The 16,500-nt window shown below is 50.4% G+C and overlaps 1 protein-coding gene across 2 annotated transcripts in view; it reads right to left on the bottom strand.

Annotated features, from left to right (window-relative positions):
- SLCO2A1 (solute carrier organic anion transporter family member 2A1) overlaps window positions 1-16,500 on the bottom strand; it is a 78,159-nt gene that overhangs the window by 36,399 nt on the left and 25,260 nt on the right. For both annotated transcript variants that reach the window (XM_019934193.3, XM_019934194.3), the window contains exon 2: window positions 5,553-5,690. In XM_019934193.3, coding sequence (XP_019789752.1) covers window positions 5,553-5,690 — 138 coding nt within the window. The remainder of the gene's footprint in view (window positions 1-5,552; window positions 5,691-16,500) is intronic.

The following is a 16,500-nucleotide window of genomic DNA, read 5'->3' as shown; positions in this document are numbered from 1 at the left end:
GAGATGGTCCTCTGCCCCAGAAGGTGAGTCCACCTGAACCAGAGGAGCCCTGGATGTCAGCACTCATAACCCCTACCCTGTCCACACCACAGTCTCCTTCCGGCCGTTAAAGCAGGTGTCCCTGTCTCGGGAAATAGGGACCAGAGTCTTGGTATGTGGCTCTTGCCAAGATTGTCAATGACCTCCTCATTGCCAAGTCCGCTGGCCAATTCTCAGTTCTCTTCTCACTTGATCTCTCAGCACCATTTGATTCAGTTGACTGTTTCTGCCTTCCTGAAACACTCCTTTCTCTAAGTTTCCATGACACCATGTTCTCCTAGTTTGCTGCCCCTGGTTGCTCCTTCTCAGTCTTCTTGGCTGGTCCCTCTTTGCCTCCCTGATCTCTCAACTCTCAGAGCTCAGTCCCCATACCTCTGCTCTTGTCTTGGGAGCTCAGCCAGTCCTACGGCTTTCCTTGTTCTGTATGCGCTTCCGATTCCCACAGGCCCGGCGCATCCCAGAGCTCATTCCTCACCTTCCACCCAAAACCCGGTGCCCCCCTCCCCAGTCCTCCTCCTCTCAGTAGATGGCACCTCATCCTATGAGTGGCTCAAGCAAAACGTCTGCGCATCATCCTCGACTGCCCTTTCACACCGACATCCAACCACCAGCAAATCCCATTGGCCGGGCCCTCAATGGAAGCCAACCACTTCTCACCACCTCCACCACTACCACCTGGTCTCAGCCACCATGGCACCCTTCTGAGCTTTGCCTTCTACCCACCGCCACTCTTGCCTCAGAGCCCTCTATTCTCCTCCTAGCGGCCAGAGTGGTCCTGCTGAAATGTCAGACCGTGTTCCCTCTGCCCAAATCCGATACGGGAACAAAAACAAAGTCAGTCCCAGAGCCTCTGAAGCCCTGAGGAGCCTGTCCCCTTCCCCTTCACTGCTCCGACCTGCTCTCCTTCTGTCCCCCCACTTCCTCCACCCCAGCCACTCTGTCTCTTGCTGCTCCCTCATCTTACATGTCTGCGGGGGGCTCCCTTCTCAACGAGCCCTACTTTAGATCTCTGCTCAGGTCGAACCTTCTCATTAAGGCCTTCTCTGAAAAAGAAGGGGGTCGGGTGGGTGAAATGGGTGAAGGGCGTCAAAAGTACACACTTCCAGTTATAAAATAAACAGGTCCTGGGATGTCACATACAGCATGGCGACTATAGTTAATAACCCTGTGCTGTATATTTGAAAGTTGCTAAGAGAATAGATCTTGCAAGTTCTCATCACAAGAAAAAAACTTGAACCATGTGAGGTACTGGTTGTTAGCTAGACACTGTGGTGATCGTTTTGCAATATATACTTATCTCGAACCATTATGTCGTACACCTGGACAGCTAATATAAAGTTAAATATCCATGATATCTTAATTAAAAAGGAGTTATTTTAAATATAACTTATATTTGTAATAATTAACAGAAATAAATTATAATATATTAAAATATATTTATAATTTAAATATAATTCAAAGAATAAAGTTATTTAAAATGTAACCACCGTGCCCCTCCACGATTTTATTTTTCTTCATAGCATTTACTCTAATCTGATCCACCATGTTTTATTTATTTCTATAAATAAATGTCATATTTATCAGTAGAATGATATATATGAGCAGAGATTTTTGTCTGTCTGTTCATTCCTGTCTCCCCAGCACCTAGAATGGTGTCTGACACATAGCTGGTGTAAATGGTAGGTTTTTTCAAGAAGAGGACACGATTGCCCAGAGACCCCTCCTGTGTGGCCAAGAGTAAGAATGGTTTATGACACACAGAGAAAGGGGATGTGAAGGTGGGTGAGGAGGCAGCCTAGTCTGATCGGGAAAGACGTGGTTCTAGGACATTCTGAAACCAGCACCTGGAAACAAAGCTTTATCCTTATGCTTCCTAGATTTCATTCCCTTTTTGTTTCCCCATGATTTTGCATGAAATGATTGTAAATGTCAGATCATATCAGCTAAGCCAACTGAGGCTGACTTGAAAAGGTCTGGGAGAGGGACGGGAGAGGGCCTCGAAGGGACCCAGGGAGGAAGGATTGGGGGGTGTCCCATCCCATCCACCTGGAGTGGCCCTTCCTGTGCTCCCCCCAGGGCCTGGGCTGGCTTCTAGGAAGGAAGCTGGGCCTCTACAGCTGTTACGGCTGATGCTGGCTTAAGACCTTGGTTCCCAAACTTTCCTTCAGCTGTGGCTTTCCTTTGAAAAAAATTATTTTCCCTAATATTAAAAAAAAAGAAGCTGTTCTAGCTGAGGAGAACAGGGCCTCTGCAGCCTGGGCCTCAGCCCCTCGGCCCGGAAATGGCCCCTAAAACAACTCTGTGGACTTCGTGTTAGAGCATCTGAAGGTTATCACACAGCCCATTTGTAACACATCCTTACCCACGCCTCAAACCAAAGGGGCCCAGGGCAAACTGATGGGGGGCATTAAGGGTGGCTGACTGCATCTGCTCAGCCCTGGCCGTGGGTGGGCCAGGGAAGCCGCTACTTCACCGGGCTGGATGCCCAACGTCTTCCCTGCCAGCCAAGCCCTCCTCCTGCCACTGGCTTGTTACACCCAGCCCTGGTCTCCCCTTCTCCTCACCCTCTGAACCCCAGCGAGACTGGGTCCAGCGTGAAGGCTCCTGTCTCCTGGAAGCTGGCTGCACACTCCAGGCATCCAGATGGGCTCACCTTCCCCTCCACCAGGCCTGGTTCTTTTCTCACACCCCTCAGGCTTCTGATAGGCAGCCGCCTTGTGGTCTGCGGTGCTGCCAAATCCTGCCTTTTCTTCCTTTGCAGCACTGCCGGGGTCCTCTTCTCCCCCAGCCGCTCAGGCCTGTCTGTGACAGCCGCCCAGCCATCCGACTTCGGGATACACTGTCCCTCAACTCAAGTGTCTACCAGGCACCTCTTCCAGAGGGTTCGTCTTCACGAGACTGTGCACCCGGGCCTGGCTCTGCTCAAGAAGCCAGGCCAGTCCCTTACTGACCCCCCCAAAAGCTGGGAGCCTCGAGCTTGAACATGAAGCCCCCTCTGATTTGGCTGCTCTCTGCTCTTCCGGTAAGACCCCTACTTTCTTAGTCTGTTTCTAAACGCTTCGGTCAGAATCAACGGGATTGTAGAAAGCCCTTTGGCTGAGTTCCTCTCCTCCACACAATCACCCATCCACTCCCCCTCAACACACACAGATACACACACACACACACACACACAGATACACACACAGATGCACACAGATACAGAAATACAGACAGACAGACACACGGATACACACACAGTCTCAGATCACAGATACACACATATAGTCACGCACACAGACACGCACAAATACTGAGACACACAGATATACACACAGACACACATTTTCCCACTAAGCACACACACAAGATTGTTAGGTTCAAGGAATTAACTTTCTTATGCTGTTTGCCTCAAACCATGCCCACAGGCATGTTCTAAAACCTGACTGTTGAAAAGCTCATCTAAGTTTAGAAAAGAGAAAATTTAATGGGTGAATTATTTTCATTTTTTATTGAACTATAACCTGGGGAAATATTTTGCCCCTTATTTGCCTAATCAGTCTCCTGCCACAGACACACGGATACACACACAGTCTCACATTTCCCAGCTAGCTACTCCCTGCCCCTTGAAAAATCCAGTTGTTCCTGGGCCCACATCTTTGTTCCAAGCATGGGAAAAATAAAAATGAAAATTTAACCATCAAAGATCATAGATTCAACTATCATGCGAGCCATAGTGGAAGAGAGGATTAGCCTACACACCAGCTCTGATATTGATTAGTAGATGTGCCTAGAACACTGTGTTGAGAAGGATTCAGAGTCTGGACTCAGCAGAAAAGAAGACTGCAGTTGATTAGTGATGTCTGCCAGGGTCACGGGATAGGACTGTGATGACACAAATGTCAGAGATTTGTTTTTCTTGTGTCCTTCGTGAATGAAGACAACATGTGCCAGAAGCATTATCAAAGTCACAGGCCAACACATAGAAGGGTGCATTTTGTGTGAGTGGTGCCAGGTCCCTGTCCTGTAAGAGAGCACAGCCTATGTGGAGGGGAAGACCCCCGTCACTGGGCATCACCAGGAAGCTCAAGACACAGATGCACAATCAGGTAGACAGAGGCATACGTATGCACGTGTATACACATACATTAAAACACACGGACACAGACACACATCCAGAAAGCAGTGAAGGCATCCACGTGGGCCTGGGGGTTCAGAGGAGGGCGTTTGAGGCCCATGAGGCCAGCAGGCATGACTGATGGGCCTCAGGGCCGTACGTGTGCAAGTACGTGCATGTCACAGGGTGGAGGAACAGTCCATGGGGAGGAGGAGTGCGTGGCGACCGTCAGACGGACCTGAGCTCCCATCCTGGCTGCACTACACACGTGTGCGGCCACTGGGATGGGGGTAGACTTTCTGCTGCCAGCTTCCTGTCTGGAAGACGTGACTGTGAAGAGAGCCTCCTCCGAGGACGGCAGGGGGATCTAGCACAGGCGTGGCGGAGAGGGCTCCTGAGGGGCACTGCCGTGTGGGCCGTGGAGGGCGCAGGAGTCAAGGGGAAAGGGGCGTTTCCAGCAGGGAGCAGGCTGTGCGATGGGGAGACTGGAAGGTGGGGGTTGGGGGACGTTGGAACACTTCCCACAGCCCATTCCAGAAGCTGTCTGGGGAGCCCAGACTCTACTGGGTCGGTTGTTGGCCTGAATTTCGCTATGTCAAGGGAAGATCTAATTGCATCTGGGCTCCTGGGAGGGGGAGGCCAAGACCTCCATCCCAGAACAGTGGGCCCTGTGGGAAGAAAAGACAGGAGCCAGGCCCAGGGCCCATCTCCTCACCTGGAGCCGACGATGCTGCAGCCGCGATGCAAGGGCTTGCGGCCTTCCCTGCCCCTTTCTCCCTGGCTTCCAGTGACTCCTAGCTGACCCTGCCCTCTGACCTCTCACCCTGGCCTCTTGGCCCACCCTATCTTCCTCTAACTTTGATGTGCCATCAGTGAGGGACAGTGTAAACTCCACGTGGCTGGGAGGTCATAGACCTCTGACCTTGCCTGGCAGTCAGGGCCTTTGAGCAGCTCTGTCTCCTGTTGCCCTCCTAAGACAGGAGCTGCCAGCCTGGGGCTGCTTCCCTAGCTGCATGCCTGGGGCTCGTCTTCCCCTGGACCGGGGATGGGCAGAGGCCACATAACCTTGTGGATGGTCACAGAACTCAATTAGAGGCACAGAGTTTGGAGGCAGCAGGCCTGCACACCTGGCACAAGCTGCTGCCCTTGCTGAGCCCTGGTGCCCTCAGCTGTCAGCAGGGAGGAGCAGAGTACCTGCTCGCAGGGCTGCTATGAGGAGGTCAGGTGCCTCCAGAGGCTCTCAGCTCAGCGCCTGGTGCAGGGCAGCCTTGGGAAATGTAGCTGGCTGTCTCCATCCCCCAAGGGTCCAACCCCGCCCCCCCCACCCCGTTCTTCTGCTCCTCCCAAGGCCCTTCCTGGATGCCATGATCAGGGTGGTGCACAAGTGGGGTCTGATGGACTACAGCATCCTGCTTACCTCATTCAAGCTGGAAATGAGACCTGAGGAAGAACTGGAGAGGCCAAAGCGCTTCTCAATGGTGGTGAGGCTGCTCTTGAAGTAGGCGCTATACAGGAGCTGGCAGAGCTGCAGCAGGCCATGGCACAGCACGAACACCTGGGGAGGAGACCTGGACGGTGAGGCCTCTGGACAGTGAGCCCTGACCACCCACCTTGGCCCTCCATTCGGGGGCACAGAGGCCCAGCAGCCTGGCCCCGCTCCCCTGTTAGCTGGGAACACTTTCTCCATCAGGTGGTCCTAGGGTGAAATGTCATCATCCTCGGACCAGTTTCACCCACAGCCTTAGTCAACACATGTGAACCATTCCCATCATTCCTGCCATTCTTGTCACATTATCATCAATGGCAGGAAAACCACAGGGTTGAAGAAGCATCCCTGAGGGAAAGGCCTGACTCATCAGCCATGGCCCAGGGCATTCAGCACCTGGAATTGTTCTCTGACAGCTCTGCCCTCCCTCCTGTGTCCTGTGAGGGCTCAGGGCCACATTCATGTCACTCCCAGGGGCACAAACAAGCCAGGGGTCACACTGCTCCATTCCTCTTGACCTGCCTTCCGTTCTCCTCCCTCCATCAACACCCATCCTCCCAGGCCCACCTCTCACACCCCAGTGAGGCTCCAGGATGGGCTTTCACACTAGCCCATTTGAATGAAAACACTAGCCAAGCTTGTTACCACCTCTCATACGGGGTATTTGTGACTGTGCCGGCTCCTCTCCTGAGTGGATGATGAGGGCCTGGAGAAGGCATCCCACCCTGCCCCATATGCCTTGTCCTGTGGGTATGAGTAAATGTGACAAGTAAATGTGGTTGATGGGGAGGGTGGAGAGGGCTTGTGGTATCTAGAGTCGGCTGCAGGCCGAGCTCTCCTGGGTCCTCGGCTATTGGGCTGAGAGCAGGCTCAGAGCTCAGAGCCCAGAGCCCCACATCCTGAGCCCCCTGGAATTGCCCCTTCTGGAGATTCACTTTTCCTCCAGGGAAGGGTGGGGTGCCATTATGTTTCGTAGTCTGCCAAAGCTCTTCCCTTAATTGAAGGGCTGGCATCTCAGGAGAGCAACTGGGGCTCCACCTTCATTTCCGTTTCCTTGTAAAGCCAAGCCAGCCCCTCCGCAGGGGCCCGGCTCCAGGCTGTGGGATCAGAGCTGACCTCCCCTCTCCTACCTGTCAAGGCAGAGCCTTTGTGAGGCCAGCGTGCAGCCCTAGTTGCCTGCCCGTGCATCCAAATCCAAGGAGGTCATCAGGCCACAAAAGCAGACACCTGTCCGAACCACCAGCCCCCTGACCCCGGAGCCCGCGGGGCCTCCTCACTCCTCATCAGTGGCAGAAGGAAACCTGTCCACCTGGAGTCAGGGGCAGCCTGCCACCCCTGCCCCCTTAGGGAGGCTCCACTCTGCTTCATTTCATATACTAGAATTCTTAATGTTCTGTGATAAAGGTACCCTGGAAAATGATCTAGTCTCTCTTACAAATGGGGAAACAGAAGTCCAGAGAGGGAGAGGGGGAATCCTAGCGCCCCAGAGTTGGGGAAACCAAGGGCCTGCGAGGGTGGGAACTGGCCATGGCTGCTCCACAGTGTGAGAGGCAGGCCCAGGACCGGTCCCCGGCAGGCATCTCAAGTGCCTGGCACTAAGCCCACAGTGCCTGCCACATGCAGGACAGAGGCCATTTGGTCTTGGATGCCTTGCCAGATCCTCTTCTTCTGACCGTCCCCTAAAGGCTGATGCCCCCCCAGACTCTGTCTGTAGTCCCCTTCTCTGCGCACGGCACCGTTTCTGCACACACTCATTGGAAACCCCATTTGTGGTGCCCACATCTCAGACCCTCCTCCAGAACGTCCCCCAGAGCTTTTACACTCAAGTCCACCTCATTGTGTGCTGGACGTGTCCACGTGGACATTCTCAGATCCCTCAGGCTAATCGCTTCCCAAATAGGGCTCAGGGTCCTCCCCCACAAACCTCTCTAGTTTTTCATTCATTCCCCACCACCTTCACTCAGTTCCCTAAGCCAGAAACCGGGAATCCTCCTGGATGCCTGTTCGTCACTCCCTGGCATTCGGTGCCACTGCTGAGCCCTGTGATTTCACCTTGGCATCTCTTGTATTTGACTGGCCCTTCATCTCCAGATTATGCCTTGCCTCAGGCCCTCTCCCTTCTCCCCTAGATTCCTTCAGATTCCTCTCACAGATCTCTTGCCATCCCCTCAAACCTTCCATCCCACCACTCCAGAAAGAGCTTTATCAAACACCAATGTGAGCAGGTTACTCCCAAATTAATACCTCTCACTGGCTCCCCACTTCCTACAAGATATAAACCAATGCTCATGGTTGGTATCCAAGATGCTACAGGTCTTAGACCCTGCCTGCCTCTTTGGCTCCACATCCTGCCGTGGCAGATCAAGTTTCACAAAGATGGCTACACCAATATCTCCTGTCCCACATACACCTCTAACGATGGGACAATGACATTCGTTCATCAAGAAGTGGGTTCTGTACTCCCTCCCTTTCAATATGGGCCAATTTTAAGTATTTGCTTCTAGGGAAGAGAAGGAAGAAGAAGTGATGCTCTGTGACCCCCGGAGCCAAGTCCTGAAAGTTGATAGTGAACCCCCAGCCCTTTCTCTCTTGGGACACTTAGACCCCAGACATCACACTATAAGGAAGCCCCGTCTTCCCTACTCATGGGGGGTCCACATGGTGGTGTTCCAGCCAACAATTCCGGTTAAAGTTTCAGCCTGCAGCCAGCATCAGCGGCCAGACATGTGACTGAGAGCCTTCAGAGGATTCCAGCCTCCAATGCCAAGTGGAGCAAGAGTGAGCTTCTATGGATGGCAGATCCGTGAGCAAACTAAATGTTGCCATTGATTTAAGCGCTAAGTTTAGGGCTGCTTTGTTATGCAGCACTAGAGCTAGAACACCTTGTCCTTCAAACTGCATCAAGGTCACACCACCCCACAGCACACACTCATTGTCTGCATCTTTGCTCACAATCTGCACAAAATCATCTTCCCCGCCTTTGTCTGGATAACCCTTCGGTGGCCCCCTTGCCCAGCACAGGGCTCAGGCATGTGTCAAGTTCAAGGTGGCTTCCGAAAATCCCGGCACCTGATACTGACTTCTGCGAAGAGGTATCTTGATGCCTTGGCACATGGCTGGCATTTAGGGCGACATCCAGCAGAGGATGAGGGCTGTCATAACAGCCTGGGGGAGAGACAGTGAGGGCTGAACCAATGTCCAGGGCAGTGGGGAGGTGGGCAGGGGCCGATCAGAGGCTCCTGCAGAGGTTGAGTTGACAAGGCTGTCACTGATCCCAGGTGGAAGAAAAGGGGCAGTGTTTCCAGCCTGAGGGCCAGGAACGGGGCAAGGCTGTGTGTGACGGGGGCCCACGAGGAGGAGTGTAGATGGAGAGGGTGGTCAGTGAGTTCAGGTTTGGAACACCCGAGGTTCTGAGCATAAAGCTCAGAAAAGACTGTCTCCCTCTAACCAAATTAGTAATGAATTAACAGGAGTGACTAATCTCTCCTCAGTTCCCTAGCAGTCTCAGGAGAGGAAGGTGAAGATAGTGGGGGGAAAATCTGTCTCAGATCTTTTCCTGAAAGATAAGCCTTTGCTTTTTCCAGTAAATACAAAAATCCCTTCAGATATGAGGTGGAAGACTCCACCTAGAGCCAGCGGGTGCCTCCTCATTCCATACCCCCCCACACACACCAAAGAGCCAACCACACGGCCAGCTTTCAGCCACTGTAGTCCTGTCAGGTCGGGGTGCCTTATGGGTGCCCCAGCAGAAGATGCCAAGTAAAGAGAAAGAAGTGGATGGGTGGTTCCAGCAGAGCTTTCTGGCCTGAGCCGCTCAGAATCACAGCCATCTGGTCCCATCTACTGAGCTTATGTGGACAGGACCCAGGCTGCTGAAACTTACCAAGTACCCACTCCATGGCCAGCATGATATGGAGCAGCAAACACTCGACACCAGGCAGGACACCATGCGTGGACGCAGAACTCCACCCCTCGCGAGAACATGGGGCTTATGAGCATAAGCAGACGGATTGGTGGGAGAAGGAAAGGTGCGCTCATTGGGTTGCAACCCACCTCCTGCCACCACCATTTAGACAACATAGTGTTGTGGAATTTGATAGTTTGGGTTTGGGAGTCAAACAAGCTGAAGTTCACATCCTGACTGTAAGGAACGGCAAGACCTTCGGCCACGTATTTGACCCTCTGACAGCAGTTTCCGCGCTAGTGAGTGGAAGCTGTGGTAATACCTGTTCCCGCTGCCTTGTGAGGCTTGCACGAGAGAGTCTGTGTTTAAAGGCCTGGCGCCCTGCCTGGCCCACAGAGAGTGCTCCACATTCTGGGGGGATATGTAATAAGCCCAGGCTTCCTCCACTCCCTCCTCTTGCCCAAATAATTGAACCTTTCTGTTGCTTTCACGTCTCCTGTGGCATGAAAACTCTAGGATAGAATTTCCCACAATGTCTTAGGCAGATCACCACTTGCTTGAGATGCTCCAAGTTGAAAGGATTCCCAGGAGAAAAAAGTTTGGAAAACTTTGCATGCTATAATCCTCCCTTGCAAATATTTACAATTCGCATTAGCATATTAAAGGCTCTAAGAAAACCTTGGGTAAAGACCGTCTTAGCTTTGTTTTACCCAACTTTCTCCATAGCTTCTTTAGCCATGTAACCCCCTGCATATATATAAAACAGATTCTAGCATTCTGCAGAATACAGCTTAGGGAAAGATTCCATGTCCCTTTTGAAAGAAGCTTATGGTAGAATCTGGGTCTTGAGATTTCTTCACAAAAGGAAAAGAAAATAAAGATATATTACATGGGCTGTATTATCTTTTTAAAAATAGCACACCAGCATTTTCTGTCTCCTCACTCTACTTTTTTCCTTTTTCATAGCACTTATTGCTTCCTAAAATTACGTCATGCATTTGACTTCTCACTTATGGACATCTACCCCCACCAGAATGCAGACTTCACAGAGGAAAAATGATGTGTTTTTAAGATGCCACATACCTGTTGTCTGGAACAATGCCTGGTCCTTAAATGGGGCTCATTCACTGTCAAGTGAATGAATATGTCTTTCAATAGTCTAACTGATGAACCCTCTTCCAGAATATACATCCATCAGAGTACTCATTTGGGAAGCTGCAGATTTGTTCCAATGATCTGTCCTCAATCATAAATTTCCCCTTCAGCATTGCTTTTAATCAGACTACAAGCCACAAAGTTTACAAGGTACAAAACATCATTTGTCAGCTCAGCTGCCCCACCTACTCACTTGGCTCGGCTTGAAATCATTTTTGGATATTTCTAAACTCAAATTAAAAAGTTAAAGATTTGCATTTATGTATGAAGAGACTTTCTGGGGTGGTAGAAATATTTTATATTTTGATTGTGGTGGTATTTACACAGGTGTATGCGTTTGTCAAAACTCATCAATTATTTAAAATCTGTGCACTTTATTATATGTAAACCATACCTTAATAAAGTTGATTTAAGGATCTTTTAAAAAAGATCTGCAACCAGGAAGGTATTCAAAATAGTGTTCTGAGCCTTTGCAGGGAATTCCACAAACAGTTTTTAAAAAATACTGTGAGCATGGGCAATTTCATTGGAGTAGATCTGTTTATTTAAGGGGTTCACTTTGAAACCATCAAAACCCATGTAAATATCTATGTGTGTGTGTGCTAATGTAAACATCTAGGTTTGTGTGTGTGTGTGTGTGTGTGTGTGTTAAAACTATACATGTCTTTAGGCACATCTTATAGAAGAAAGCTCGAAGGGAAAGTTAATGCAGGGGGAACAACATTCTTGTAGGGTGTGGTGGGCAGGAAGCTCTAAAACTTCTAACTGTTCATGTTCACAGCTCTATTCTTTTTCCAATCTTAACAAACATGAAGAGGAAGTTCGACGAGGAAGGAAGCAGGGAGATTGGAATGGTCATGAAGATCTTTCTTTAACAATGAGGACTCTTTTTACCACCTTTGCCAGAGAGCTAAGAAAGGTTGAAAAGATGCTGAGATGCCAAGTGAAGGTTCAGAGTGGGGCCCCAGGCCCCAGCCAAACTTCAGAGCTCTAAGTAAGTAAATAAGTAAGTAATCAGACCATAAGGGTAAACCATTAGGACAAGGGGTGAAACCCTCACAGCACAGGATGAATCAGAAAGGATCAAAGTCCAGCCTAGCCATAGTTTCCTCTGCTCTACACGTTCATGACCCTCTTTTCCAAACTAGACATAAGAACTATGATCTGAGGCAGCTAATTAGAGTTACAGGGACACTGGGAGAAGTTCTGCAGTGTGGACCCCACAGGGTTATTACCTGTTTAACCACTGACTCTGTTGTTAACCAACTCTGATTTCATCCACACGCATCCTGATAAAGGCAAAACTCTAGAAAATTCAGCTGATGCCTTAGGTCCACTAGGGTGTGATGTCTCTGAGTTTAATACACTTAGGGAGCCCAGGAGTGGGAAGAAAGCCATTCAGGAGCAGGAGATGGGGCTGGACTGGGACATCGGCTGTGACCTCCCAGTTTGGAACAATGCTCTGATCCATAAATGGCAGGTGTCAGCAGTCTAAATGGAACTATTCTTCGGAAGGAAGGAAGGAGGGGAGGGAGGAAGGGAGAGAAGGAAGGAAGGAAGGAAGAAAGGGGAGGGAAGGAGAGAGAGATGAAAAAGAGCTCAGGGAAACCTTAATCTCACCCTGCCCAGCAGTGCAGGGAGGGCTCAGAGGAGCGCTGAGGGCTGCTTGCAGCTCTCCTGAGTGAGCGAGGAGACTCCGAAGTGCCGCTTGCTTTAGCTCCTCCAGCTTCTACGGGTCAAAATCTGGCCCCAGGGCCCGTGCGGTTCCTCCTCTCTGGGCTGGAGCGGACTGCAGTCCAGAGGCAGGAACAGCTGGAGGCTCCCATGTCTCTGGGGCAGCACCAGAGCTGCCCAGCCATGGTGATAACCCAGCTGGGTTTGAGCCACACTGGCTTTCAGAAGCTCTTTTTCACGGTCAGCTGGAATCCCTCCTACAATCATAAATCCACTTACATTTATTTTCACTTTTTCATTTTTTTCTTTTATTTTGAATCAATGTATCATATGCACATGTTTAAAAAAATTAAGTAATATGGAAGGGCTTGGAACGATAAGGCCAGCCCTGAGCTCAGCTGGAGCCCACCGCCAGTACTGCAGGGCAAGGACAATCAACCACCTCTGTTTTTAGTGTTTCTGTTGATTACATCCACGCATCTCAGAATAATATGCTTGCTCTGCAATTCCTTGATTTATCACTTTTGACTGTGTGCCATGATAGAGGAGCATTTAGCTCACTTATTCAGGTCCCACCTCTCTTCCTATTCCCCCCAACTTTTAATAGTTCTATCAGTATTTGTATCCTTATTGAATCACTTCACTGTGTGGCAAGCAAGCTGGGAGCCAGGAGCAGGGCTTCCGCCCTGGGGGCGCACCCGCACCAGCTGACGGCCCCTTGGTTCATGGAGAGAAGGCTACCTGTGCTTTCCCTGGGGTAAAGGGCTGCTCCGTACTAGCCCCTCGGGTTCAGCTTCACGTGTCATCTCTGCCTTCTGCCATGTCTGCCCACTCTGAATGCGCTGTTCCCCATGGCTGTGCCGAGTCCCAGGTCCACAGGCTCCCCCGCTGCCGGCCCCACCCACGCACTTAAGAGCCCACCCTCCGCCACTCTGTTCCATCCATCAACACTTCCATCTTGCTGAAGCTATTGGACCATTTCATCCACTCATAATCCCTCTCCCTTTCTTTTTTCTGTTGTTGGTCTTTACCATTTTTGAATTCATTGCTCTTATCCTAATGAGAGTGCTGGAGATGAGGGGAGACAAACGTGATGAGCCTACCATCTTGAATTATGAACCCAACCTACCTCCTGATGAGGACTCCAGGACACAAATTAACAATTCTGTCCCCACTTTTTCAATGGGAAAAAAAAGAAGTGGACTAAGTGGTCAAACCAAAAAGTGTACCCAGGCCCTTCTCCACAACCTTCCCTGCCCCACCCCCAGGACACTCATGCATCCTGACACCTCATGATTTGACTAGAATCTTCCAAAATGGTTGGCATGTCTCCAACAGAAGGCACATGGCTGGACAGTGATGCTTGCTTGGGGTGTCTCCCCATCTCCGCTTAAATATTTCTATGTTTTTAGTGTCTCTATTCTCATAGTCCATGCTCAGTCCTGGTTGGAAGTTCACCAAATGGGTAAGACCTGGAAGGTGAGGCTCAGGGCTCAAGAGGCCCTAATGCAATGGGGACAGAGAAGGAAACTCAGAAACGGTGACTCCGGCTGTTTCCCAAAGATCTCAGAGAGGCAGCATCTGAAAGGGGAAGAGGGTCTGTGGGTTGGCTCCTCTGAGGCCCCTCAGAGCTGGAGGAGAGAGGGGATCGTTCCCCCATCCTGCCAAAAGAAAAAGGAAGCAAAGCAAAGGTGTGTCCTGGAGTAAAGGCCTTCGGCCTACTCACCCCTCCTGTACCTTCAGCAGGGTGTGACTTTGGATCCGAACCATGGCCCAGTGGCCACAAAAGGGAATGTCTCTTCCAAGTGATTCAGAAAATCAAGTATGTTCCTGTGTAGCAAGAATGCTGGAAAAAACATAAAGTTCAGATATTCAAAATAGCTAGCCTAGGGTCCAAGGTGGTGGTAGTCACAGTAGCAGGAATAGAAGGCATCTTTAGTATCATTCGTGTTATTATGAACTAGAAAAAGGTTTTGATAAGACACAGTCCTGGGGACCCTTGGAAGTATAAAAATCAGAACAATCAAAGAAAAACACAGATTTTCCTCACAGCTTCCTTGTTCCCTAAGAGGGCAGTGGCCAGGCTGAAGAGCTGGGACTGGGATCCTGCCTGGGAAGGGAGGCCAGCTGAGCCAGGGCCCCGACAGTACCTCTGCTCAGTGTAATTGTCCTTTCCAGGGCCCCCGAGCCAGCCTCTACTGTCCACACCGTGACCTTCCTGTCCGGCAGGTTCTCCTCTGAGGTCTGTGGGAGCTGCTCCAGGGAGGACTGGAGCCTCAGTGGAGGCCAGGAGGCCACCAGAAACCACAACAGGCCCAGTGGACCACGGTGCTGAAGTGGCCTAATCCACTGTTCATACTCCTGGGGGGCGGGGTGGGGCTGGCCAAGTACCTCTAGGAGCCAGGTGGCCAAGGAATTGGGTCAGACCAGGATCTTTCGGCCATTTTTTAGTTTAGTCCACTCAGCTTAGAAAAAAATCTCACCTGAAGGCCTCTAGGTAAGAGAAAATTTAACTGGACAATGGAAGTCCCAATCCGCATAATTCTGTGGTTTTTGTTGTTATTGTGAGCTAGGAAAGGCCTTTGATAAGACCGAGTCCTAAGGGCCCTTGGAAGTACAAAGATGGGCACTATCTGTAAAGAAACACATGGATTTCCATGGCAGCGGCCCTGCTGGAAGCGACACGGCCACGGAAAAGCAAGGCAGACGAGCTTCCTAGCTCCTAATACCAGTAAATTCTCACACGCTTTTGGCTGTGGTTGTTTTGCTCTGCTTTTCCCGGTGGTGCGTGTCTGAAGCTCAGCCCCAGGGATGAAGAAGGCAGATGGCTGCGTTGACCTGGTGACATTTGCAAGGGAAGATGAAAGAGCAAAGGGCGAGAGACCGCCTCAGGTGACCGGGACCTGCAGTGTGGGCTTTAGAAATCATAGATGAAAAAAAAATTCTGGAAGAGATGAAACATAAGCGCATGAGACTAGATGAATTTATCAGATTAGCTAGAAGCATGGTGCTCAAAGTTTCCCAGAAATATAGAAACTTTGAAACAAAATTATCATTGACATTTATGTAAATATGTGTCCAAATTCTTCTTCAGAAATTTCCAAATTTCTTTTTTTTTTTAAGTCGGAAAAGCTTTCCCTCACAGAAAACAAGTGCCATGTGTCTTCTCTGGAAGTTGGCACAAGAGCAGTTTGTTAGGTGAAGTAAGGAGCCATTAGGGAAACTGCTTTGAATCCATTTATGGCAGGAAAAGAACATTCAAACTGTATTAATATAGAAACTTCACCTATTTTATATTCTTCCTATTCTTTGTGTAACAGGATGGGATGTTAATATTTTTCCTCACCTCCCTGAAGGGTTTGCAGATTAAGCTCTTCCCTTCCTGCCCTCAAGGAAGGGGAATTTAGTTTTTCAGAGAGAGAGAAGGCGGGGTGTGGGGACGTGGTATCAGAAGAGCCCAGGACCCTGGGAGCTGATCCCTGGGAAGCCGGCCAGGAAGGAGGGACCCCACTGCCCCAGAAGCCTGGCTCATGGCCACAGGGAAGCACTGAGGGGCTATTTTCCTCACTCATCTTCTTTGTTCTGTCTTCCTGTTTGTTGGTCACCCTGTATCCTCTGCATCTGGCTGCCTATCTGGCACATAACAAATGTTCAATAAATATCTCCTGCATAAAGTGAATCCTCATACCACCCTGAGAGGCAAATATGATTCTGTTGGTTTATGGCTGAGGAAACTGAGGTTCAGGGAAGCTTACAAAGTTCTCATGTCACACAGTTGGTAAATTGTAGCAACCGACTGAAGCCATGTCACGCCCTCGTTCTGCTCCACCCGGCAGCCCAAGCGCATGAGAGTCTGGGCAAAGAAGGCATCGCTGACATTGTTTTCACCAAGATTGCTGGTTACCTAACTGCCAAATCCAGTGGGTTCTCCAACAACGGCTTTACCCAAGTCCTGCAGCATCTGACACTCCTGTTTCCCCTCACCATCTGTGACGTCATTGCCACCCCCGAGCTCTTGCAGTCTCTCTAAGTGTTTCTCCTTAGAAATTCTTGTGGGAGCTCTTTCCTGCCGCCCCACCCGAGCTTCTGGCCTCAGCCCCCTTGCCCATCTCTTTGCACACACTCACCCTGGGGGTCCTACTCGTC

The sequence above is a fragment of the Tursiops truncatus genome, chromosome 4 (assembly GCF_011762595.2).
Source record: "Tursiops truncatus isolate mTurTru1 chromosome 4, mTurTru1.mat.Y, whole genome shotgun sequence".
Classification (NCBI taxonomy): Eukaryota; Metazoa; Chordata; class Mammalia; order Artiodactyla; family Delphinidae; genus Tursiops; species Tursiops truncatus.
Note: the sequence above shows the minus strand (reverse complement) of the source record. Positions and strands in the feature narration are given on the sequence as shown.